Source organism: Eutrigla gurnardus (genome assembly GCF_963514095.1).
Source record: "Eutrigla gurnardus genome assembly, chromosome: 15".
Taxonomy (NCBI): domain Eukaryota; kingdom Metazoa; phylum Chordata; class Actinopteri; order Perciformes; family Triglidae; genus Eutrigla; species Eutrigla gurnardus.
The window spans coordinates 20,396,647-20,423,765 of NC_139938.1; the positions used below are offsets into that span (position 1 = coordinate 20,396,647).

General features: G+C 42.1%; 2 protein-coding genes across 3 annotated transcripts in view; one reads left to right on the forward strand and one right to left on the reverse strand.

Moving 5' to 3' along the window:
- Nucleotides 1-47: 47 nt before the first annotated feature.
- Nucleotides 48-15,983, forward strand: LOC311026036 (E3 ubiquitin-protein ligase CBL-like). 2 transcript variants are annotated; one of them, XM_084029339.1, is made up of 15 exons: nucleotides 48-653; nucleotides 2,873-3,120; nucleotides 5,658-5,804; nucleotides 5,884-6,040; nucleotides 6,833-6,954; nucleotides 7,203-7,340; nucleotides 7,815-7,902; nucleotides 7,986-8,117; nucleotides 9,989-10,195; nucleotides 10,270-10,386; nucleotides 10,463-10,755; nucleotides 10,835-10,996; nucleotides 11,873-11,979; nucleotides 12,072-12,257; nucleotides 12,434-15,983. In XM_084029339.1, the coding sequence occupies exons 1-15, from the start codon at nucleotides 510-512 to the stop codon at nucleotides 12,796-12,798; spliced, it is 2,613 nt and encodes an 870-aa protein (XP_083885465.1). In that variant the 5' UTR covers nucleotides 48-509; the 3' UTR covers nucleotides 12,799-15,983. The 2 variants fall into 2 exon arrangements, with proteins under 2 accessions (XP_083885465.1, XP_083885466.1); XM_084029340.1 differs by having other exon boundaries at nucleotides 11,876-11,979.
- The window catches only part of mcama (melanoma cell adhesion molecule a), a 39,917-nt gene continuing 27,265 nt past the window's right edge, over nucleotides 14,468-27,119 (reverse strand). Inside the window, exons 10-16 of the mRNA XM_084029341.1 lie at nucleotides 24,860-25,001; nucleotides 23,738-23,868; nucleotides 23,009-23,150; nucleotides 22,871-22,906; nucleotides 20,798-20,927; nucleotides 19,793-19,910; nucleotides 14,468-19,084 (exon numbers count right to left, since the gene is read on the reverse strand). Coding sequence (XP_083885467.1) covers nucleotides 19,082-19,084; nucleotides 19,793-19,910; nucleotides 20,798-20,927; nucleotides 22,871-22,906; nucleotides 23,009-23,150; nucleotides 23,738-23,868; nucleotides 24,860-25,001 — 702 coding nt within the window. The 3' untranslated portion in view covers nucleotides 14,468-19,081. The remainder of the gene's footprint in view (nucleotides 19,085-19,792; nucleotides 19,911-20,797; nucleotides 20,928-22,870; nucleotides 22,907-23,008; nucleotides 23,151-23,737; nucleotides 23,869-24,859; nucleotides 25,002-27,119) is intronic.

Consider the following 27,119-nt stretch of genomic DNA (forward strand, 5'->3'; position numbering starts at 1 on the left):
GGGTGCGGACCGGACATCCGTGTTTACTCTGCTGGTGGAAGTGCCGCACACACAACCTGTTTGTTGATCGCTCTGTGTGGCTTTATTAACACCCCGAGTTTAACGTAAGCCGGGTTGATTTCTCAGGGGAAAGGGGGCACTTCTTTCGCCGAGAAGAGAGAGAGAGACAGCTAGCTGTCTGTCTGACACGACAACACAACGAGTATGTCTTCGGCTTTTATCCGGCGACGGAATTAAACTGAGAATAGGCTTTTTCTTCTTCTTCTCTTTTTTTTTTTCCCCAAATGTAGCTTAAGCTAGCGTTAGCCGCGTCGCGTACAGTTTTTTCTTTTTTTGTTTTTCTCGGAGCAGCCTCTGCATGACTAAATCATCACTAGCGTTAAGTATACACGGGGCGGTTGTTTCGTTAAGAAAACGTGTGAAAAGTATATATATATATATATATATAATCCCCCCCTCCTCTCCGGTTGGTCAATCCCTCAACCTCCGGGGCTAAAACCCCCGAATTAATGGCCGGAAATCCGAGGAGGGGCGCCGGTCTCATCGGCTTGATGAAGGACGCCTTTCAGCCCCACCAGCAGCCTCTGCAGCCTCACCAGCCGGCGGTGGTCGATAAGAAAATGGTGGAGAAATGCTGGAAACTCATGGATAAGGTATTATTGATACGAGTGTGTGTGTTTTTAGCCTCAAAACACCAAAAACATGGAAGTGAAAATGAGTCACTTTGTTTAGTGTGTCAGATATAAGTAGATGTAGCTCCATTCGAGAAAAAATAAATAAGAATTAACTCTTAACTTCCCTTATTAGCATTATCATCAGGGGGGAAACAGCTGTAACATCTGGACTTGTAGGCTTTATTATTAACTAGTAATACACAGTTAACATAACTTGCCGGTAATCATTTAATTAGCTTCGAATTACACTCAGGCATCCAAATAAATAGAAAATAATAACTTCTAATCTCCTTTATAGGGGGCAAACATCTGCTTACTTATTAACGTAACATCTGGACTTTAATATTAACTGGTAATGCACATTTAGCCACAACCTGCAGATTCTCATTTAATAAGCACATCTTTAGAGTTAGCCTCAGACATCCAAATAGATAAACAATAATAACAACAAATAAAAGCATTAAGTTACGGAGGCGTCTACATGGTCTGAAACATTTAAACCCCCAACATTTTGAGGATGATAGTGTTGCTAATGGATCATCTAATTGGGAATATAATAATAGTATAATGAATTAATATAGTGAATTATAATAATAATTATGTCACACAGTGACATCAATCTGTTGATGACTTTGTGGAAACACCTCGTCTGTGGGAGGATGTGTGTGCGTGTGCGTGTGTGTGTGTGTGTGTGTGTGTGTGTGTGTGTGTGTGTGTGTGTGTGTGTGTGTGTGTGTGTGTGTGTGTGTGTGTGTGTGTGGTATTGCGTATTGCTCATCTTTTCCACGATCTCAACTGAGAGCTAGACAGAAGAAGAACGTAGACCGTGGCAGATGACGTGAAGAGAGATTAATATCAGGAGGGCCAGAGTCAGAAGAATCAATGCTGATATCAGATTAGACAATAAGAGAACACACACACACACACACACACACACACACACACACACACACACACACTCACACACACACACTGCAGAAGGACGCCGGCCTCGTTCACACTACAGTACGACGTGTCTTCATGTCACATGGCGCTGACTGATCCGTTTTAGCTGTTGGAGGTTTTAAAAACTTTTTTTTTTTTTAACCTCCAGTCATATGCTTCCACTTAGGACTTGGTGATAATACGGTGTTGCAGTAGCCTTGCAGTAGAACTGTATTTTTGGCAATAGTGTAATAATACAGTGAACAAAAATATAAACGCTACACTTTATTTTGCTCCATTCTTTGCTGAGCTGGATTCAAAGATCTCAGACTTTTTACTACATACATTAAAAAAGGCCTATTTCTCTAAAAAGAAATGTTTAAATCCATGTTGGTGAGAACTCCCCCCCCCCCCCCCCCCCCCTTTGCCGAGATAAAACCATCCACCTGACGGGTGTGGCACGTATCAAGATGCTGATTAGATGGCATTATTATTGCACAGGTTGTAGTCATAAAAAGACTACAAGGAAGAGCAGTCGGGTCAAGATACAGATGAGCTTTCCCAGAGACGTTTTCTGACAGTTTGTGCAGCAATTCTTTGGTTAAGCAAACCGACCGTTGCATCATCTGTGGCTGGTCTCGTGTGTGGTTACATGTGTTGTTATGCTGTTGTGCCAAATTCTTATAAAATAAAAAGCTCTGGTGGACGTTCCTGCAAGTCAACGAACACATTTATAGAGCGGCCTTTTTATTGTTAACCAGGCCGAGGGACACCCGTGCACTAATAATGCCGTCTAATCAGCATCGTGATTACGTGCCGACACAAAATTTAAGAAACAAATTTGTGCGCAAATTTTGAGAGAAATAGGACCTTTTTTTAAGTACGTAGAAAAAGTCTGAGATCGTTAATTTGGAGCAAACACTAAAAGCGTTACGTTTACATTTGTTGTACGGAACTCTGTTCCTGCAGGCCTTAAAAGTAAACAAGAGCTTTGTTATAAATTGTCATGTTGCAGAGCAAACATTAACCACGCACACAGCCTCGTGCAGCTTATTGATTAACACCTACTGTACATTACTGTGGAGAAACAAACCCTCGTCTCTTCTCTTGTACACGAGCAAAAAGTAAAATCCCTCGGGAAAATATTGTACAACTAGATTGAGACTCCATTAATCTGAATGAAGCAGACTATGTGTGGAAGCTGGTGAAGTTCACAGAAGTTTGGATTTGGATAATTCAGGCCATCACAAGTCTTCCCTGTGTGTCCTCCCCAGGTGGTGCGTTTGTGCCAGAACCCCAAGGTGGCGCTGAAGAACAGTCCGCCCTACATCCTGGACCTGCTGCCGGACACCTACCAGCACCTGCGCACCGTTCTGTCCCGGTACGAGGGCAAGATGGAGATCCTCGGGGAGAACGAGTACTTCCGCGTGGTCATGGAGAACCTCACCAACAAGACCAAGCAGACCATGAGCCTCTTCAAGGAGGCCAAGGAGCGGATGTACGAGGAGAACTCCCAGCCCAGGTAGGCCGGGTCCTGGATCACCAGCGCTGCTGCTGACTGAAGCAAATCTCTTGGTTCTAAGCAATAAAATCTAATCTGGGAAGTTAATTCATTATGTATTACATGACTTTACAGCAGAGTGTTGAACTTATTGTTGTTGTTGTTTTAAAATAGGTAGATTCATCTAAATGCTTTTAGTCCGTAGTCAGGTGATGAAAATAGTTGATTATATTTCTGTGGATCTGTTAGTGGAATTAGTTTTCCTTTCATTTGTGGTCCTTCTGTAAAAAGCTGTCTCCAAACATCATGTTGGTTGTTTAGAGGACAATAACATCTCATTTAATGTGATTTACATTTACATTTACATTTAGGTCATTTAGCAGACGCTTTGGTCCAAAGCGACTTACAATAAGTACATTTGTCAAAAGAAGGAAACAAGGAAACCACAACGAATCATTGCCGATAAAGTAAGAGCTAAAAATAGAACAAGTGTTAGGTCCTCATCTGAGTAAAGTAGCACCTTAAGAGCAACAGTGCTACGATCAGAGTGCTATAGGTAAGGGTGTTTTAGTGGGTCATGCTAGTCGAGGTGAAGTCTGAACAGGTGAGTCTTGAGCCTTTTTCGGAAAATGGCAAATGACTCAGCTGTCCTGACATTAGTCGGGAGTTCGTTCCACCACTGAGGCGCCAGAACAGAGAAGAGTCTGGACTTTGCTGAGCGACATTTGTTTGATTTCAGCGATGGTGGTACCAGCCGGCCAGCTGAAGTAGAGGAGCGAAGTGCTCGCTTCGGGGCGTGAGGTTTGACCAGTGTTTGAAGGTAGGCAGGTGCCGTTCCATTGATGGCCCTGAAGGCCAGTGTCATCGTCTTGAATTGGATGCGTGCTGCAACAGGGAGCCAGTGGAGGTCACGGAGGAGGGGGGTCACGTGGGAGAATTTGGGTAGATTGAAGATAAGGCGTGCTGCAGCGTTCTGGATACGCTGCAATGGTTTAATCGCAGAGGCCGGGAGTCCGGCCAGGAGAGAGTTGCAGTAGTCAAGGCGGGAGATGACCAGTGCTTGGACCAAGAGCTGCGTTGCATCCTTTGTGAGGAGGGTCCGAATCCTGCGGATGTTGTAGAGGGCAAATCTGCAGGATCGGGCCACAGCAGTGATGTTGGGGGTGCAGGATAGTTGGTCATCGAGGATTACACCCAGGTTCCTCGCAGTTGACGACGGCAATACTGTGATGCCCTCGACAGTGACCGACAGGTCCATGCGAGGGCAGTCTTTCCCTGGGATGAAGAGGAGTTCGGTTTTATTCAGGTTCTGTGATGAACAAGTGACATAATAAGTAGACTGAATACTGACCATTGGATTGATACAAATATGGAGTTTACCACAGCTGGAAGGTGCTGGGAATGCACCTTGAAATGCTTGGAAAGTGCTTGAATTTGACTTTGGAAAAAGGTGTAGGAACCCTGGAATAGGAGTCAAAAGACTCCTCGCTCTGTTACCGTCTTAGTTTTTCCAACTAGACTAAGAAAAACGCATATTATAAATTATTATTAGATAGTTATACATTGTAAAACACATGAAAGTCATTTTTGAGCAGCTATTAATCTAAACAGTTTAAACAGGTCAGATAACAGCTGTACTGAAAGATACTGCTCTGTCCTCTTTATCATATTTTTTTGTTAATTAAAAGGCCATATAAGGTCGCTAAGAACTTTAGCTACACTTTCCATCACTGTCATGAAATCCAACATATTTAAAGAAAAAATCTCTCAAATGTAGTGTCAATGCATGACTATTTCACAACGGCATCCACTTCCTCCATTTCTCAGAAAGTGATTACTAAGCGAAAGCCCATCCTTCCTCTGACGCCCTCAGATTTCTTTTTTTAAATCGAGCATTTCCTCACAGATGCTCCGCATCAACAACTCGGTTTATTAATGTACCTGCCACCAAATATTCTGCTATTATAAAGCAGAATATTTCATGGCATTTAAGATATTTTAAGCAAGTAAGTGGACGTTCTGTATGACTGAAAAGCATATTAGAGAAAGCAGTAAGAATAATAAAAGATATCCTGAAAATTTAGAGAGAAATTATTATGGCCATTGTAGAAAAAGAAAAAAACGGAGGTCTATAACGACCGGCATCTATGCTAGCTAGCTTCCCATGGATGTACATTTATGTTTCTAATGAATCCAACGTGTAATACCGCCTCGTTAAGGTCCTTAGGGTGATGATGTTGATGCTTATTGTTGGTTTTATTTATATGAGGCAAAATCATCTTATGGGTGTTTTATTGATTGGAGCGGTTGGGCTAAGATGCTAGCGGTAGTTTTCACTTGTTGTCATAGCAACGGCAAACATCCGGTGTTAGCGGAACGAAGCAACTCGTTCATATCGGCTAGATACATGTTTATAAAGTGGCAAATTTGCAAGTTTTTAATGCAAATTTAATCAAGCGATTTGCTTGATACACATGTAATTAAAATGCCTGTGATCTTTGAATTTGTACGAATATTGGAACTTACTCGTATTTGTTTCTCTCTCCGTCTCACTTCAGGCGAAACCTGACCAAGCTGTCTCTGATCTTCAGTCACATGCTCGCCGAGCTCAAAGCCATCTTCCCCAACGGATTATTTCAGGGCGACAACTTCAGGATCACCAAAGCCGACGCTGCCGAGTTTTGGAGGAGGTCGTTCGGGGACAAGTGAGTTGTTGACCTTTAGGTTATTATAGGTTTTTTTAAATATTCAGAAGTTGATGTTTGTTTCTGGTTGGTGTTTTAGGACCATAGTGCCGTGGAGGACGTTTCGCCAGGCTCTCCACGAGTTTCACCCCATCAGCTCCGGCTTGGAGGCGATGGCGCTGAAGTCCACCATCGACCTCACGTGCAACGACTACATCTCCGTCTTTGAGTTCGACATCTTCACCAGACTCTTCCAGGTAAGACTCGCCACGACGACAGCGCTCTGCTACGGATCAGTGAGGTTATTCAACGAAGCGTTTCTCACGTTTTTAGTTAAAGGAAACAAATTCTTTCAGGCGCAACTCCAGAAATAAAGTACTATTTAAAACAGCTTACTTTCAAACGGGGCTGCAACTAAATAGTTTGAAGCTCAGTTTTAATAATAATACATTCTTTTCTTTTTTTTTTTGCATAAGCATAGAGTGAGAATCACTCTTACAGACCCCCATCCTCACTTCGCCCTTCCAACCGTTCAGACTTACTTTACAAAGACCCGCCTACCCACATGTACCCTCTCTACTTACCTATAACTATTCCTATTATAAGTCTATTTATTATTTAGCCTTTACAAAAACAAAACACACACCAAAAAAGGTTTGGTCTGGTTTATCTTCACTAAACGAATAACTAGCAAAACGAAAATACTATCAAAGATCTAATCTGGATAGACAAACATTTAGAATAAACAATCAAACAATAATAATGTAATTATTACAACTAAATACTAACCATAAATAAATAGCTCAACAGAACAACAATCGACTGCTGAAACAAAGCAATAAAATATAATATAAAATATAAACAAAAATGTTATTGTTACTAAATCATTGATTGAGAATTTTACTTTTTCAGATTTAACTTGATAATAATTGCTTCCTCTGTGTGTGTGTGTGTGTGTGTGTGTGTGTGTGTGTGTGTGTGTGTGTGTGTGTGTGTGTGTGTGTGTGTGTGTGTGTGTGTGTGTGTGTGTGTGTGTGTGTTCGGTCTAGCCATGGTCGTCTCTTTTAAGGAACTGGAACAGTCTGGCGGTCACACACCCCGGGTACATGGCCTTCCTCACCTACGACGAGGTCAAGGCTCGACTGCACAGGTTCATCCACAAACCCGGCAGGTGAGACACAAAAAAAACCCCTTAGAATAATTATATTTTTATATATAATTATAATTATTATTTTTAATATTATTTTTACCAAAAAATATGTACAGTATATAAATGTTTTGCTGTATTATGTACTCCAATTTCGATTTCAATAAAACATTTGAATGAAAAAAAAAAGAATTACATTATTCTAAAAAAAACCAGGAGTAAAAATTCCCAGGATGCACTGTGTTTTTTGAGATTGCCCTCTCCTCCCTCAGCTACATCTTCAGGCTGAGCTGCACCCGGCTGGGCCAGTGGGCCATCGGCTACGTGACGGCCGACGGGAACATCCTGCAGACCATCCCCCACAACAAGCCGCTCTTCCAGGCCCTCATTGACGGATACAGAGAGGGATTGTGAGTCTGCGCTGCTGCGCGGTGTCAATGCACCGACTTATACGTTTAAGGGTTCATTGTTAGTCAACTATACCAACACACTCCTAATAATGACTCCTATAATCGGCTCTGCTTGGTCGCCGTTTTGAAGGCGTGTTTTTGTCTCGTTAAAGTCCACAAAAATAAAATTTGTGTTTGCAACCCAAATAACAAAATCAAACATTCCTCAACTGTGGCCGACAAAGATGAAAACAAAAAATGTGTGTCTTGCTTCTCGGTGGAGGACGGCAGCTTGACTTAAACTTGGATTAATTGTAATTAAACAATAAAAGAGTAAATACAACTTTGATCCATATCAAACAATCACCACATCACAGATGCGTTACTAGGAACTGCACGAGTGTTTGGAAGTCAACGTTTAAATGCACATCAATCAGCTGAGAGATCAAAGGGATCCTCGGATACGTAACCGTTATTCTGTGTGTGGTTCTCTAGCTATCTGTTCCCAGACGGTCGTACTCAGAACCCAGACCTGACGGGCCTCTGTGAACCGTCCCCACAAGACCACATCAAAGTTACTCAGGTTCGTCTCCGCTCGTTCGTTTTCTGTGAAAAGTCAAGACTGTGCGATACGAAAACCACTCTTCCTCCTCCACCTCCCTGCAGGAGCAGTACGAGCTGTACTGCGAGATGGGCTCCACCTTCCAGCTCTGTAAGATCTGCGCCGAGAACGACAAGGACGTGAAGATCGAGCCGTGCAGACACCTGATGTGCACTTCCTGTCTGACTGCCTGGCAGGTGAGACGGTTTTTAGTTTTATTAGGATGTTTTCTGGCCAGGGAAGCATTAACATTGAATAAATACGAATTATACTTGCTTATTATAGTTTGTATTCTTGTTAATGTGTAAATTTGGATATATTTACATTTTTGGAAGAAATTAAGTTTGGGATTAAATAATCTCGGGGACCTCCTGCAGTAACTCTGCGGAGCCCCTAGGGGTCCCGGATCCGCCAGTTGAAGGTGTTTAAAACCAAGCTCAGTGGCCGTTCTTAACCTCAACTGCAGAGAGAACCAGGTTTAAAGGGGTAGTTCGGGTGTTTTTGAAGTGGGGTTGTACTCATCCATAAGAAGAAATGATATAAATTCAAGTGTACGTGTGACAACCATTCCCCGATGGGAAGCTGGAGAGTTTGTATCCATCTCTGCTCTCGCCAAAAGCCACCAGCTTCCACTTTTTCCACACAAAAAGCAGTAATTTGCTTTAATGCCTCGATCAGACTCACCAGGTAACCAACTGACCGAGGCAGCGTCGGACCACCAACACCAGAGTTTATGGGAGGTGAAGTTAGTTTTTATTCTGGTGGCTTTGAAAAGGGCAGAGACGGCGGTTTCAGTTCCCCATCAAAGACAGACCGTGTTGTTTTCTCACGGCACGGTAAACTGAAGATAACGTTCTAAATATAGCCTTCACGTTAAACGCATCTTGATGGGGTTTTTTTTTAAGGTGGCTTAACAGTAACACATGGCTTTGCTTCCCTGCATCGACTCCTGTCTGCGCCTCCAAGTTTCAATTCCTCGTTTTTATATTTCCTCATATTTAAGTCGAAGTTTGATGGCTTTCTGACCCGATGGCTCGTTTAAACACGTTGATGGCGTTTGATTTTAAAGCAGAACTTCCTCTGTATTAGTTTGTCGTCTTGATTAATTCAGCATAACAAACATTTTTTAAACTCCCCCATCAGTACGAGCTCTCCCCTCCAGCATTCACTATTTTACTTCTAGGCTTTTAATTTGAAAGGTCTGCAAGAACTGTTGAGTGTTAACATTGATGGCAGTAACAGGAAGGGGGTTAGTGATTACAAAAGATTAAGTATATCAGTATCAGTACGACTGTTGGCTCACGTTATAAATTCACCACTTTATTCTAAGAAATACTCTTAATCCTAGTTATAATTGTCATTTCAAAGTTATTCATTCAGATCATTTTAAATGAGGAAATTCCCTGACAGCCTGGGCTTACCAAACCTTCAAATGAGGTTTTTAAATTTTGAATATAGCAAATATATAAAACATAGGTTGTATTTATCATATTGTAGTGTATAAATAAACAGTTGCATGCTTCCCTTTGTATGCAGCGAGCGGGAGAACCTCCTTCCTAAATGTAAAAGATCAGGATCAGCAGTGCAAAAACAAAAGAATCAAACTCACCGGATGTAGAATTGGCTGGATTTCAAGTGGTCTGCTCAGAAGTTCTCCTCAAATCACACTGATTTCTATGTTCACTTCACACTGGAAAAGGTTATTTTCTCCCTAATAACTCCAGAAGCACCTTGTTTCTTCTCGCCCTCCAAACAAATCCCTTTGTTCTCCAGGCCACGCCCCCTTACACCTGTGATCCTGGAGGAAACGGATCACATGACCTGTGTGACCTTTAGGAGACTATGCTTTTTAACTTTTATGAGTGTCAAAACAAAAATGTTATTGTTACTAAATCATTGATTGAGAATTTAACTTTTTCAGATTTAACTTGATAATAATTGCTTCCTCTCTGTGTGTGTGTGTGTGTGTGTGTGTGTGTGTGTGTGTGTGTGTGTGTGTGTGTGTGTGTGTGTGTGTGTGTGTGTGTGTGTGTGTGTGTGTGTGTGTGTGTGTGTGTGTGTGTCTCAGGAGTCGGAGGGTCAGGGATGCCCGTTCTGCCGCTGTGAGATCAAAGGCACGGAGCCCATCGTGGTGGACCCTTTCCACCCAAAGGCCAGCGGGGCTTCCTTCGCCGGCTTCCAGGGGTCCAGCAGAGCGGAGGCCGCCGGCAACGACGAGGACGAGGACGATCGCATGGAGGACCACCTCGTCATGAGCAGGATGGCCTGCACCAAGGTGAGAGGGTCAAAACAAGGGTTTTACAGGTCTATCGAGATCATTTAACTCATGCAACGTCTCTGAATCTGCAGGTGGAGCGCCCGCCGTCTCCCGTGTCCCAGCTGCCTCCGGTGCCCCCCCGCCTGGACCTCCTGCAGCAGAGACCCTCCGGCTCCCACAGCCCCCAGGCTCAGGGAGCCACGGCCAAGGTAAACCCTCGCTGGTTCGTTAAAGGATGTGTGTGTGTGTGTGTCATCATCATCATCTTCACCTTCCGTCCTGCAGATGGCGGCCACTCACAGAGACAAGCCTCTACCTCTGCCCCCGGCCCTGAGGGAGCTGCCCCCTCCTCCCCCTCCGGAGCGCCCCTCCATGGTGGGCCAGGACTCCAGACTCCAAAGGAGACCGCTGCCCTCCACCCCGGACCAGCCCGCCTGGGCCTCCAACTACATGGTCCCGCGTCCCGCCACCAAGGCCCTGCCGGCCATGACCCCGACCTCTCAGAGCAGCAACGGCGCCGTCGGGGAGGCGAGCAAACCCCAGGCGGCCACCAACGCCGTCTACTGCCTGGCTGTGAGGTACGCTGGTCTCAAATGTGAGAGAACCTGAAAAAGGGTATAAAAAAAAAGTCCCATCATGCTCCATGTCTGTACACAGATCTCTGTCGGCGGCGTCGAGCGGGGAGAAGCCGTCGTCCGACAGCGAGGAGAACGAGTACATGAGTCCCACCTCTCTCCCGGCCTCTGGGGCCCCCTGGGTCATAACGGGCTCCTTGGTCCCCCCGCCTCCGACACCGGCAAACCACCACAATGACATCAGGTAGACAGCCCCCCCCTCGGGTCATTCGTTGCCCTGTAATGATCATGAAGGATTTATTAAATGTCTGACAGGAGAGGTCATAAAAAAGGGATTGCAGCCCTTTGATAGCCGCTATCTGCCCCGTCTCAAGGTTTACAATTACCCGTATAATAATACAGCACAAATGTTGCCTTTGTAGGAACACGGGCAAAGAGAACAAGATGACGTTTTCAGAGGCATTCCTCAAATCTCCGGGGCAACAAATTAAAATGTGACAGAGATAAATTGTATTTGGGATTTATTTTCTGTCAGTATAAATGTACTTTATATTACCTCATTTGTGTTTTGAGAATCACACAGTTTATTTTTGAAAAAGGTGCAAACCGTAATACTGGATGGAAATACTGCAATACTGTGATTAGTCCACCAGGGGGCTCTGGAGCCTCAGTTTTTGTTTGTCTATGGAGGTCTCATTCCTAAACTCACAACTACCTCCACTTGCAATTATATTTGGGTAAATAATTTAAAAGGGACGATGTGAATCCAAGGCAGCTACGTTAACTCGGCTTGTTGCTTTGATGAAGTTAATTTATGTAACATTAGTTAATTAAAAAGTGATTGTGAGTGTAGAGATGGAAAAATGCAGATTAAAAAGGCATTTTATTTATTTATATAACATAAAAGAAGACGTTTAATTAGTTAAATGTTTTAGAAACATGGAAATATATCCCTTATTATGCAATATATATTTTCAATAAAAAATTAATATTAATTGAAGTTACAGGCAGAGAACTTTATTTATTTATTTATTTTGACCTTTTTTTTTGAAGAACGGACTAGATTTTGTGGATTGGACATTGGAAATCTAATATTTTTCTTTCTCTCCTCTCGTCCCAGCAGTGAGGTGGTTGACAGCGACTCCGAGGACCCCCAAGTCTACGAGTCCATGTTTAACATCCAGGCCCAGGCGGGTTCCTCGGAGACGCCACAGGCCTCGGAGCCGGGTAACGTTCACATCACATCATTGATTTAAAGTCATTTCTCAGCTGCTGTATTACTTTTCTGCGTGTTGACGACTACGTCTATTGTTTTTCAGAACTCCCTCAACATCCGGCCGTGGTTCCTCAGGACAAGATTGAGGAGACGAGCGAGGAGGATATCTACGAGTACGACTGTCCCCGACCCGTCATCCCCCCCGCCCCCACCAGGAGAACGCTCTCGGAGATCGTCGGTCCGTCGGCGGCCTTCAGCACTCTCAGCATCGACAGCGCAGTAGAATCCGGTACGTATTTCCCTCCTTACTCTTATGCTTTTTAAGGATCGTCTCCTGTTTTAAGAGAGGGGGGCAGTATTCAGTATTTGAAACGCCGTCGTGACATCACTGCTGCAACTCACACGCTTAAATCCAGCATGTTTCCCACCGCCCTGACCGACGTCTGCTCACCTGTGTGTTTCCAGGTATGTTCGGAGCGGCTGTCGACCCCGAGCGACCCCCCAAACCTCTCCCGCGGCGAGCCAACTCCGACCGGCGGCCTCGGCCCGTGAACCGCGAATACTCGGCTCCGTTGCCGGACCTCCCCAGCACATCCTCCGCCTCCCCTCCTTCTGCTTCTCCTCCTCCTCCACCTCCTCCTTCCCTCCCTCTCCCCGCAGACCCCGGAAGCCAAACCCTCAACGGGGAGATCGAATGCCTGGTCTCCCAGGGCTACTCCATCCAGGACATCCAGAAAGCCCTGATGATCGCCCAGAACAACCTGGAGACGGCCAAGAACATCCTGCGCGAGTTCGTCACCATCCCCTCCGCCGCCCACATCGCCACATAGTCGCACTCCAGGCCACGCCCCTTTCTCTCTCCAGGCCACGCCCCCTTCTCTCTGTCTCCGTCTCGTACCCGTCTGTGCCATTATCGTGGATAGCATTTAACGAGCACTTTTCCTGCAGCGCCACAAACGTGCTGAGTCGCCGTGCTGAGTCGCCGTGCTGAGTCGCCGTGCTGAGTCGCCGTGCTGCGTTCACGTCATATGACATCATCATCTGGGAGTTTTAGTCTTAGGAGAAGTGCGACAGGTGTTACTTGCTTTTCCCTAAGTGGCGTTTTGGTGTGAAAGTGTTTGACATTGAAGCCTCAAAATCTCTGGTTTACTCATAATCGTTTTTTTTTTTTTTCTGTTTTCGCCGTCAGTCGGGTTTTAAAGGAGCAGCTGCAGGCGAGGCTGGCGAGTCCTGATATGACCTGAACGCAGGATACACGGAGAATAGAAGCATTTTAACGTGACCTTTGACCCCCGTCGTACGCTGACGAGGTCCACTCGTGCCGTGGCATTGGTTCCCTTCGGCCCCTTTCCTCATTAAGCTTCTTAAACCTCTGCAGGATCGCCGTGTCCGACCCGGCAGCCCGTTCAGTTTGGTGCTTTTTTACGGGCTTCTTGTGGCGTACGAATATGTAGCGACGGGGGGGTCGAATTAGCCGTGTGTGTGTGTGTGTGTGTGTGTGTACGTCGATGCTGATGAATGTGAATATTCAGTTGCGGTGCAGTTTATCGCGGGGCTTCGTGTCGTGTAGAAATGCGTCGCCGTGGCCTTCGCTCTCGTCGTCAACGGCTCTGTGACGAAAAAAACGACAAAGTTTCAAATGTTTAACAGTGCTCTCGTGACTTGTTGTGTAGTACTAACAGTGGGCGGGATGTTCAGAAGTTTTTTTTTTTGTCATTTAATAACTCCATGATTTGCCTGCCGACACCCCCCCTCCCCCGTTGGTCTGATGGTGGTCTGACACTGAAGGCTGGTTCATTTACTCTAAAAAGCTTCTGTATACTCACATAGTTTTCTACTAATAAGAAAAAAAGGACTTTGAAGGGATAGTTTGGATTTGTTTTGACGTGGGGGGGTTGTATGAGGTACTTCACCTACGTCGGGACAAAGCGATGTCCTGCAGGAGCCGTTAAACAATTCATATTAAGTCATTTCACAAGTCGCCGGTGCCTCGATCGGTTCGTTCCTGAAACCGAACTTAACCCTTTAAAAACACACAAAGACGAACTAATCCGATCCGGGGTCGTCGTAGACCAGGTATAAAGGAAAGTCTGGTCATGTACTGTACTGTAATACACTGACTGAAAAGGTACAAGTACCTCACTCAACTCGCTCCACTTCCAAAGACAAATCCCCAAACCAACCGTTTAACACGTCCCGTTAAGATTTCCTCTCACACGTTAATGTGATCCACGTTGATCTGCAGCTGACCAATCAGATTGAAGGGATTTCCAGTGAGCAGGCGTTCAGTAATAAGCCGGGGTTTGAATGTAACAAAAGTACAGATGATATAATGTTCATGTTGTTATGGAGACATTCCAGCGATGGGATTTTTGTCTCGCTTATTGTTAAGATTACATTAGATTTAACATTTTTATTTAAGATTTTTAAAAAAAGTTTGTGACGCAAAAAAGATTGAGATGAAAAAGTTCTCAATTTGGATTTGCGTTTTTTTTAATATTTTTGTGTTATGTGATAGCGACACGATAACTCGGGTTTTAAGTGCTGATCGTTGCTATTTGTAGGCTTTTAAGAAACTTTTAAGTAAAGATTAGAATTCTTTCCAGTGGACCAATAACGCGCAGCTGTCACACCCAGAAACACGCTCACATATAAAACACACATTTAACTACGAGTGCAATTTCATCTTTTTTCCCCAAACGGATCTTCAGTTATCAGTGTTGATTTCTGCAGAACCACGTCAATGTGCCTTTTGTCAATAATCCCAACCTGCACACGCCAGCAGCAGATGAACCAGAACCGTGAACTAAACATTAAATTAAAAGTGCAGTTTGACCAATCGATACACAAATGTACATCTGAGGGGTTCAAGAAATAAAACATCGATACGGACGGATTTGGAACCAGGATATTTACTAAATGGGCATTTTTTTTAAACAAAAAACCTTGCTAGTGGACCCTAGTGGACAAACTACGGAATTTTGACACCATTTTAAACAGATTGTTAAAAAATAAATGCAACATTTTTCTTATTTGTATGACTTATTGCAATTGTGAGGTACTTTTTTAATAATTCAAATATATATATATATATATATACACACACACACACAAACGCACACACACAAACACACATAGATACACACTGTCATGTTACAATTTTTGTTTTGTATTGCCGTTAGGGCTGCAGACATCATATATTAGATCACATCCTGGTTCTTAGCGCCGCCATATTTGCACCTCTGCTGCTGTCGACGTGTCGTGGGATTATTAAAAAGAATTAAAAATAGTTAATACGTGCATGTGATGCATGCACTTTCCTAATACGATGACATGTTTCCTCTCACACGATCGTACACAGGCTGCTTTTATCTAATAAAATGTATCGATGCGAGTGATCGGATTCAAACCAAATATTGCGGTGGCGCCCTCTCTGGTTGATTCTGGTCTTTGTCAAGCTTGCAAATCTTTCTTCTAAAATTAGGGGTTTGAAATATGTAGAATATATACTCACACAGAAGTGTGCTTAACTAAAGTAGTAAAGGAAGCATACATGCACATTAATGTAGGACGATAAGTTACAAACTATGAGTAATAAACTTCATATCTGTACATTGATGGCGTCCCTGCTGATTACTGAGGTTGGAGAATCTGAGGTTTCCGTCTTCGCTGTGATTCGGCGGAAGTCTCTTTTAATTTAGCCTCAAACCAAAAAAGCGTCTTAAAGCAACACGCGTTCCCTTCAGTCGCTGGTGTGTGTTGGGGTCAGATCCACTGGTTAATGGTGTGTGTGTGTGTGTGTGTGTGTGTGTAAATCGATGGTAGCTCGCCTTTCTCAATACAAACTCGCCTACTAAAAAAAAAAGAAAAAAGTTGTCTTCATCGCTTCATCGTTGCCTGTGTAAATATGATTTTTATTTATTGTCTTTTTAATATCCTCAGCGTTCTTTTGTTGCGTTGCCATGTTTTCATGCCTAAGCCATTAAGATTTTTAATTAAACAGTATTTTCTTTAACTGATCTGATCTGTGTGGGTTTGTGTCGCGGTGGAAAAAAGTCTGCAAAAGTATTAAATTGTCTACGTTTGAGGATCCTTTTTGTGGTTCTACGCTTTATACTCAGGGGTTGATACGGTGCTGGAAATCCTTGAATAATATCACTATAGGGTGAACTCTTTACATTTTCCATAAATTTCACCCGAAAAGCCAAATATCCCTAACATTTTGTGAGAAGAAGAGAAACAGAGAGAAAAGATCTCCATATTTGAGGGACTGAAAACAGCATTTTCTGACATTTCTTTATGAAAAATGACTTTTGATGATGAACAGATGATGAAAATAGTTGGTGATTATATTTCTGTGGATCTGTTAGTGGAATTAGTTTTCCTTTCATTTGTGGTCCTTCTGTAAAAAGCTGTCTCCAAACATCATGTTGGTTGTTTAGAGGACAATAACATCTCATTTAATGTGATGAACAAGTGACATAATAAGTAGACTGAATACTGACCATTGGATTGATACAAATATGGAGTTTACCACAGCTGGAAGGTGCTGGAAAAGCATGGAAATGCACCTGGAAATGCTTGAAAAGTGCTTGACTTTGACTTAAGAAAAGGTGGAGGAACCCTGAATACTAAATTAATAGACTAGTTGATAGGTTTTGCAGTGAGAGGTTTTGCAGAGGTGCATGGATTTGTTGCAGATGTGAGCTGGAAATATGAGCTGCTGCTTCTGTCATTTCCAGCTCGTGCTGACAGCGGTTTGGACGCCGCGCTCCCACTTCCTGTCTCTCCTCGTTGTGAGCGTGCTAACTAGCGTGGAGCACACTGAACTCGCTGTTTGTTCTCGAGGGCAATCGAAAAAAAGAAAGGAAAAAGGACTCTTTCATAGCTCTGCAAAAAGAAATATATATATATATATATATGAGACGACAAAAAAAATCTCTTTAAAGAAACATTTTTATTTGGCATTGTTTTCTTGCAAAAAAAAAAAATATATAAAATAAAAATAAAAAAAGAACGCAAGCATCAAAGAATCACATGTACAGACACAGTACTTAATTTACACACAATTAGAAAAAGAACAAACCCAGAAATGTCATATTTAAAGTCGTATGAAAGACGAGGTGCAGAGTTACGGTCGGTGTTATGGCTTCGTGCCCTGAAGACGTCCCGCGTACACATTTCTGCTTCGACATCTCAGAAAAATATATTGTTAATGTTGCAAGTCATTTGGGCAAAAAAAACAAAAACAAAAAAACGTAGCGCTCTCAGCAACAAAAATGTCTCTTTTTCTCACGACAACCTACACAATGAGCAATAATCGGAACATCGTATTCACAACGCGGCTTCTGGAGGAGCGTCCCGGTGTTGCTGCACGTTTCAGATGTGTTTCTGGAGAAATTATTATTGTTACATTCAAATATGAATTAAAACCCCCCGAAAATCTTTTTAAAACACTTACTGCTGTTCTGAAGGTATTTCAAGAATCTGCAGATTGTTTATTTCTTCTTGTTTAATTCTTTTAAAATACCAATCATGAAATATTTTAGGGGGTAATATACCAGATACATCATTTTAACTCGAGAGGCAACAGTATCTTCTAAAACTAAAATATTTACTTATTGATGTTTAAAAATGAATCTCAAATTTTATAAAAGAAAATGGTGATATTCCCTAGTCCAAACAAATGTGTCCAATTAAGCTAAAATGTTCATTAGTGTGAATGTGAAGCACAAAATACACTACCATTCCCCAAACGTATCTTTTTAATATCAATCTTCTTTTTCCTGCAACAACTCCTGTACCACGGTCAACAATATAAACATAGTGAAGAAAAAAGGGAGTAAAAAAGAAAAACTGTAGCCAGAAATGTTATATTTTGCTGAATCTTTAAAGATTCTGGAAACACCTTCAAAACAACATTAAATTCCCTTTCCTCGTTTCCAAACATCCATCAAGGATTTCTCTCTTCTTTCCCCCCAAAATAAAGTTGAATGCTACGCTGATGATACAACGCTGCAGATGTATTCTTTACCTTCCACAGTGAATCATGTCACCACGGAGGGATTCAAACTAAACGCTTCCTGTGCAGCTTCGACTGAACAGCTGATTCTCTAAACTACAGAAACAGAAAACGGCCTGGAAACGTCTACGGCTGCAGAAACGTACCAAACAACGTGCACAGAAACACACCGGGACGCTTCCTCGAGCTCTCACAAAGAAAAACAAACAAACCAGAGGAACAGAACAAATTCAGTGTATGATGCATTCTCAAAAACAGGCACAGCAGATCACTAACTCTTTGACCTTTTGACCTTCGGGAACATTCCGAGGTGACCTCTAGCAGGTCTGTACACTACCACGTATTTACAACAGGACGAGGGCTTGGCGGCGGTATTAGATATTATTATGGTTATCCGGCGTTTTAAAGCCTCAGAATTGTTCGTTTTTTGGGAGAAAAAAAATGGATCGATTTCTGGCGTTGAGCAAACACGCCAGTGAGCTTCATCTCGTGCGACTGTGAACCAGACAGTAAAGAAGAAGCCGCCATTTTGGTCTCTGACATCACATCCCGTTTCCTAAATTTAAAAGAAAACGTCCACCTGGACCCCCGTGAACACGGATCAACATGCACATGACCCGGACGCTAACCGTGGAAATGAAAAAAAAAATCAGAGTGCCAAAATATCTTAAATAACAAAATATATATAATATATACACTTTCTTAAAAAAACAAAAACAAACACACACACACACAGTGAACAAACAGCCAAGAAGCTGAAACACAAGTTTGAGGAAAATAGTAGAAAACAAATGAATGTGGGGAAAAAAATTCAAAATAACATACACATCTGTACATACCTGTGTGTGTAAAAGTACTGAATACTGCTGAGAACACAAGCATGATGGGGGGGGGGGGCTGAGTGTTACCCTGCAGATCTCAGATCAGTGGGAGCATCACACACACACACACACACACACACACACACACACACACACACACACACACACACACACACACACACACACACACACACACACACACACACACACACACACACTCTCTGACTGCTGGCTTCATGTGTGCTGCCGTCTGCTGCACGCCATCGACGTTTACTGGAGGGCAGAAAATTAAAAGTCATCAAAATCTGTTTGTTTAAAGGGGAATAAAATCTCACGTTAGTGTTGAATCTGTTTGTGTCCTTTGGACGGATTAAATCTAGCCGTTTACACTCTTTGTGCTAAGCTAAGTCGGCTGTCGAACATCTCATTTAAAACACTGTATGACTTTGGTGCCCCCTAGTGGCATAATACAAAACAACAACAACAAACACATTTTCTGTGAATAATCAATATATTTATATATAGTACTTCAAAAAAATGGTAACAGCATTATGAACGATAAAATAACATTTAGAACCAAAAAGTAAAACAAACAAATAATATCACGGAAAAGCAATTTTCAAAAAGGTGGGTTTTCCACAACAAATGACAGAATAATTCAAATGTCTACACATAATGACTTTTGTGTTCCCTGTTTTTATAGAAGTAACCATTTTTGATGCAGAAAAATCAAACAATGTCTACTTTCAGGCCTCTTTGAAGATCATTTAAAAACATCCACATTCTCACATTAAATTAAAACACTCAACATGCTTTATAACCGCTGACTAATTGATGAGAAAGACTGTGTTATTACCCATGATGCATCATGTTACCCATCTAAAAACAGCTCTGTATTTCCTGTCTCCCTTCAGGACAAACTTTACATCTCCCAGATCATAATCCCAATAATAAACCCTTATTATGTAATGTAACCGTTACCTGCTCGCTGGGGCTCTTCCTCTCCCCGTTGACGGCCTTCAGGAGGACGGCGTCCTCGTTCTTCGCGTTGGTCTTCATCTCCACGACGATGTCATCTTTGGTGGTCTTCTCTTTGGTGCTGCAGACACAAACACAGAAAACAACACAGATAACCGACGATGATTTCAATTTGAACATTGTTATATTAAACCAGTTTGTTCTAAACATTTCTGCAATCTGCAAGTTCCTTAAATGAAATGTTGTTTTTTTTTAAAGGTCTCAAATATACGATAGCATATTAGGACCACTGTAGAAAATAATAATCGTTTTTAAAAAACGGAGCTGAGAGAGGGGGGGCAACATTCAGAGAAAAAATGTCGCAAATTTGCGAGTTTATTACGATGCTAACAACCGGCATCTATGCTAGCTAACTTCCCATGAATGTACATTTATGTTTCTAATGAAACGTGTGACAACGTCTCGTTAAGGTCCTTAGGGTGATGATGTTGACGCTTATTGTTGGTTTTATTTATATGAGTCCAAACTGTCATCTTGGGGTGGTTGGGCTAAGATGCTAGCGGTTGCTTTCACTTGTCATAGCAACGGCAAACATCCAGTGTTAACGGAACCAAGCAACTTGTTTATATATCGGCTAGATATATTTATAAAGTGGAAAATTTGCCACTTTTTTCTCTGAATATTGCCCCCCTCTCTCGGCTCCGTTTTTTTTTTTTTTTTCCTACAGTGGCCCGAATACGTCGTACAAATATACTCATATTTTCTGAAAAGGCTGGGCGACATCGTTTCGTGTTTTTTCAGGTACTATTTTCAGTCGTGGATTAATATGCATTCTGGTATTGAAGTGAATGTTTACAGGAAGCTGCATGTAGGATGATAAAAATAAACTACAGCGTGTTGCATTCAGGATAATCAAGGAGCACCAAGCGTTTGTACGACTGTGACGAAGAGGAGGAAGAAGCTTCTTCTTCTTCATCGGACAGATTTAGAAAACAAAGCGACACTCACATCTCCTGCTTCCCCGAGCGTCCGCAGGGAATCTTCCCCTTCTTGTGCAGGAAGTAGAGGACGCTGCCGAGGACGGCGAGCAGCAGCAGACACAGTATGATCACCACGATGATCACCCCGCTGCCCTCTGCTACAGACAGGCAGGCAGACAGACAGGCACAGAGAGACAGACAGATTCATTAGAGACCAATAACGTTAGAATGAAGAACTATTTTAAATGTTTTTTTCATTAGTGGCCAATTAAACGAAGTGCAGCTCTTTCTTCATATAAGAACTTTTTGGCTGGGCATGAAATTATGTTTATTACAGATTTTACTTTGTTATTAAAGTGGCCGAAAAAAATGTCATTTATTTTGTGCAGCATCTGTGACTATTTAACTTCAATAACCAGCTTTATATTTGGTTATTTTATCCATCCAGAATGAAAAGCTGAGGTTTTCTTCCTCTTCCTCTTATTTTCCCCAAAACAAAAAGAGGCGACACACTTTATATTCTGCTGATTCAGTTTCTGTTTTTCCCCAAAAGGAAACGCTTCATTTTTACTTCACTATGTTGAAGTATAATATAGTGTATCTGGCAAGCGAATGGCGAGAACTACGGGACGTATTTATTTATTAGGAGGAGATTGAGACCATAAACCCACGGCTGCAACGCTAACTAAGGAAATAAATCAAGGAGAAGTCGGGTCCCCCTGTTGGCTATTAGAAAGAATGCAGGTTTAAAAAAGGCTTCACTTATTACGCTTTCAGATTATTTTATAGTCTTTTTAATGCCATCAAACATGCAGCACAGCAACTCAGTGATGATGATGGACAGAAATCAATGTACTATTACTACTGTGGGGACTCCAACATTAGAATTGTCAGCTTTAAGCCTCATTGTCTGGATTTTATTTGCTTTTCCTGCAACAAATTATCCACATCAGCCATTTTTTAAATCTGCTGAAACCACAAAAACTGAGTCAGTAGATGCCAGTTTTTTTTCCAAATATGTCATAGAACATAAAACAGTGATGTAATTCACCTTAAAGTAGATCTGCAGCTCTTTATTAAGAGTTTGTAAGAAGCTTCCTCTCCCAAGTGTTTAGATACAGACCCTAATAACTTAAGTCAACAATCACTGGTATTTTTAGTGGTTGTGGGTAAGGGTCTCTCTTTATTTGCCCGTTGCGTCCCCCCAAGGTCTCGTGAAGGTTTTAACGGCATGAAGCGATGCCCCCCCAATTTTCACCTGGCACCAAAAAAACCTCAACACGTCTGGAAAAAAACCCGTCACTTATTTATATTTGTTGAACCGATTCTGGGAAACACAAATAGTGTTTGTTTTTCCTTTCTAACCACTGCAGAGCGTTCGCTCCACGTATCATTAAAGAAGTGTTGCTGGGCTTGAATTTGCTGGTGTTATGATTTTTTTCTTCTCTCTCTCTCTCTCTCAAACAGAATATTTAATATGCCCGAAGGCCGTCCCGAAGATCTGCCGGCAAACTAAAAGAGACATTCCTCGTATGAATAATTCATCCTCTGCAGACGTGTTTCATTGTCCCGGACAGAAACTGAAGTGGGAAGAAGAAGAAACCCAAAAAAAAGGGGGTAAAATCTGCAGAGCGACGATCTTTAGGGTTCCTTCAAGCATCTCAAGGTGCATTTCCATGCTTTTCCAGCACCTTCCAGCTGTGGTAAACTACATATTTGTATCAATCCAATCCTCAGTATTCAGTCTACTTATTATTATCACATTAAATGAGATGTTATTGTCCTCTAAACAACCAACATGATGTTTGGAGACAGCTTTTTACAGAAGGACCACAAATGAAAGGAAAACTAATTCCACTAACAGATCCACAGAAATATAATCACCAACTATTTTCATCATCTGTTCATCATCAAAAGTCATTTTTCATAAAGAAATGTCAGAAAATGCTGTTTTCAGTCCCTCAAATATGGAGATCTTCTTTTCTCTGTTCTATCATAGATGTCATCACATAGAACACACATTTCAAGCACTTTTCAAACCTTCAAAACACCACACTAAAATTCAAGTGTTTTCAAGGATTTCCAGCACCATGGACCTTACCGGGAGAGAAGGGAGCGGTCGAGGTGACTCTGGGAACTGAAGGAGAACGAAACTTTAGAAAACGCACAATAAACACCAACAACATAAACACAATAAATACAGCGTTGTGTACATTGTGTGGTAATAGTAAGTACTCACTGGCTCTGATGCTGAAGGCCTTCGCCACGGTTCCCATGTCGCTGGACGCGTTGCACTGAGCGCTGACGTCCGCGGTGACCTTCACCGACACCACGCTGAAGGTCGTGTGCTCGCTCGCCCGGTTCACCACCTCGTGCCAGTTCTGTAAACGCACAAATAAATAAACAAACATGTTTTATGTTTTACACTCGAGAGCATTAAGGATTTGCAAACTAAGCATATTCCCAAAATACGATTTAAGATCATAATCTCAGATGTTGTGACATCACACTTCATTCTCTCTCTCTCCTCATCAGTTTAACCGCTGCATGTAAAAGTTGCTGTAAAACTTTTTGATAATTTTTTATTGAAAAAGAACTTTTGTAACTTTGTTTTGAAAGGCTCTATAAATAAAACTTATTAGATCATATAAGCATTACTAACAGCCTAAAAGAGTCCACATTTTTGTTATTTTTGTCTTTGTTCAGCACCAGATGCATGGTCTTTTTTTTCCCAAATATGTGTATTAAAAATCTCAACATATTATGATAAAGCAGGTTAAATGTTGCATAACACCATATTTCACGCTTCATGCAGACGAACAACAGAAAACTGTAAGAAAAAACTACAATAACTAATCAACCAGGAGCGTTTCTACAATTGGAGGACTTCGCCAAGGTCTACGGCTCACGACCCTCCCATGATGCATTGCACCTGATAACCAGCTACAGTGAGAGTGAGTTCGGGTACCTGGCTGCCCGCGATGCTCCAGGAGATGCTGGGCAGCGGATGACCCGTCGCCTCACAGCTCAGGTTCACCATCCGACCTGTCGACTCCTCCAGCTGCACCTCAGGCTCCGCCCCCATCAGCTGGGGACCACCTACACACACACACACACACACACACACACACAGTATTTATTAGTAGCATAGCGACTTGTTGAATTCAGGATAAACTACATTTCCACAGCACTGATCTAGTGTCTCATTTCAACATCAGCGTTATAATAATCCTCCCTCTGATCCTCTGAGCTTCTCTTTTCAGCAGGAATACGATTCATAATACATTCCAGTCACTTTTCATTCAACGTTAAACTGCCGTCGAAGTGAACGTGACACTCGGCCCAGAAGCTTCACATTAAAAGCCTTTCAGCGGCCTTAAAGGGGGACGATCCTCCTCTGGAGGGGTTTGAAGGGGGAAGAAAGCTCATAACTGATTAAATTCTTCATTTCAAGTTCAAGAGATCAACACAAACCCACTTCTCCAGGGAAGAAAAGTTCTGCATTAAAAGCATGGCTTCATATCTAAAACTCCAGCAAGATCAAATGACAGAAATACGCAGTAAAAATCCAGATAGAGAGATTTGATATCATTTATTTACCAATATCTCAAATAGCTGGAGTATCTGCTACGATGGAGGTCGATCTATTCTTATACATCTTTATTCAACTTAAATTTAAAACTTTACACTGAAATTGTAATTCTTCCTTTTTGATTTTGTACCATGTTTTTTACTGAAATCGAAATTGGAGTACATTATACAGCACAACATATAAACATCATTTTGTTTTTATTTTTAAGATAAAAATATACAGTATAATAATAAATAACATAATAAATAACTAAAAACATAAAATAACAATAATAATCATAATAATAATTCATAATTAGATACATAAACACATCCACATATTTGCCAATTTTGTCAACGCGTCCCTACTTGCGTTCTCGTCTTGAATTTTAAACAGTTTCTTCTGAAGAATACAAGAAGAGGCAGCAGGTTCCATAAAATCAATATCTATTTGTTTCCTTTCTGCCCCCCAATATTTCTAAGGTGGATTTAAAACCATAACATCACCATGGCGACTGACCTTGGACGATGATGTGGACGGAGCCGCTGGTGTGCAGGGCCGGCAGCGACGGGACGACCACCTCGCAGTTGTACTCGCCCGCCGTGTCGTAGGTGGCGTCGCTCAGGTGCAACGTGTTCCCCTTACCCACCAGCTTCCCATCCTGCACACACACACACACACACACACACACACATACATACATACACACACAAAAGTGAAGCCAAGGTGGAAGTGCCTTTATCCTGCATTCTTGCCGACAGCCAGCAGGGTGCTACTTTAAAAAAGAAGTCTGATTGTATAAAAGTCTTCGAGAAAATCACCCGACTTTTAGTCTAGGGATGTCCCGATCCGATATTTGGATCGGATCGGCCGCCGATATTAGCAAAAAATGCATATCGATATCGGATCGGCCTGCACGGGAACTCCCGATCCAGTTTTTTTTTCAAAACTCTGTTTTCCAGCGCACCGATGTAGGTAATCCATTCCAGTTTTTTTCAGTTTTTCCCCAAAATCCGGTCCGCGTTTTCCAGCACACCTAGCGCACACCTCGCGACCTGTCCAGCATCCACTAAACAACAACAAGACGGACTTGTCTGTGCATGTCCAGTGTTTCCCCTACCATTGTACAGGCCATAAAATCAATATGCCAAAAATAAACATTTACATTAGGAGCGCCTCCGCGCAGCACAGTGTAGACTTGCTCCGCAAGACGCGCAGCCACAACAATCCTCGCCGCGCGCTCCCGCTACGTTCTTCTTCGTGTACTTTACACGCTTGATGTTGTTCTGATGCCGTTCCGCCTCGTTAAACCACCACGATGTCGCTTTCTACTTTGAAATACGGAGTTGACACTGTATTTTGATAAGCTGTTGCACTCTTCAGACTCGTGGTGTGAGCGGAACCGGACCGGCTTCCGCGCTGCCTGCTCGCACAGATCCGCTCGTGCGCACATGCGCTGATGCAGGTCGAGTGTTGTCGATAAATATATGCACTCCTTCAAAACAACATCAAGCCATATTGTGTGTAGTATTAGGACGTGATGACGTCTGTGGGGGGAGGATTGTTTTTGATAAGCTGTGGAACTCTGAGTTAGCCTATTTCTACCTGAATTTCTATTAACTATTAAGCTGTTGAGTAAACCTATAACTTATATTTTACTTGATAAAATAAGACAATATATGCACTCATATGTCGTTGTAGTGTTTTACAGTATCTGTAGCTATTAATGTGATGCTCATCATTTTCCAGCCATATTTTTCTGGACCCTGATCATTTCCATCAACCAGCACCTTAATAAGTCACTCTCTCCTTGTGATCTTGAATACACTCTGGTTGAACAAAAATGTTGAATGCAAATATAATAATTGCAGAATTGCAGACTGCTTGCTGTGCCACCTGACTTAATCCAACTGCACCAATACACCATCCCACGCGTCTCGTCTGTTGAGGGTTTTTTCGGTGGATACCACCGGGCCTGAAAAAAATTCTAGGGGAAACACTGATGTCCCACTAAGAATTTAAAGTTATCGATAAAAATGTCAGCTGTGTGGGATTATTTTACCCTAAAAGACGAAAAAGACGAAGAGGCGGAGTGCAATACTTGCCACAATAAAGTCAAGCGTGGTGGTAAAGCGGTAAGATTGACTATTTATTATTTTGTGTTTATTTAACCCTGTTAAGAATAAACAGGTCAGCTTCTCATTACCAACCATTGTGGATTATTCAAACTAACCTAATTAAGTTGGCTAGTTGTTGTTAAGAGTAAAACCCTTTTCAACATGAGTCTGACAAAATAAGTAAATATCTTTCATCTTTAATACATGCTTGGATCGGCCGGTATCGGTATCGGCCGATACTAAAAGCTACAATATCGGTATCGGATCGGAAGTGCAAAAAGCTGGATCGGGACATCCCTATTTTAGTCTTTACTTTTTAAAATTCATGTTCCCCAGAGGTTGAATTGTTATAACTTAAAGAAAACACACACAACAATACTATGGTTTAAGTCCAAATAGTGCAAAATAATAATAATAACAATAATAAGAAAAATAATAATAATATATTTTATTTGTTGGCGCCTTTCAAGGACCCCTGAACAAAACATAAATATGAACAAAACAAATTTAGTTAAGCTAAAAACATTAAGTCAATAAAATCAAGGTGGATACGGTGAAAGTTACGGTGAAAGTAACCCTATCCTTAGCATGCTAACATTTTTTTTTTTTTTTTAAGTTTATTTGTCAAGGGACAACGTGCAACATTACGTTGATTATTCCGA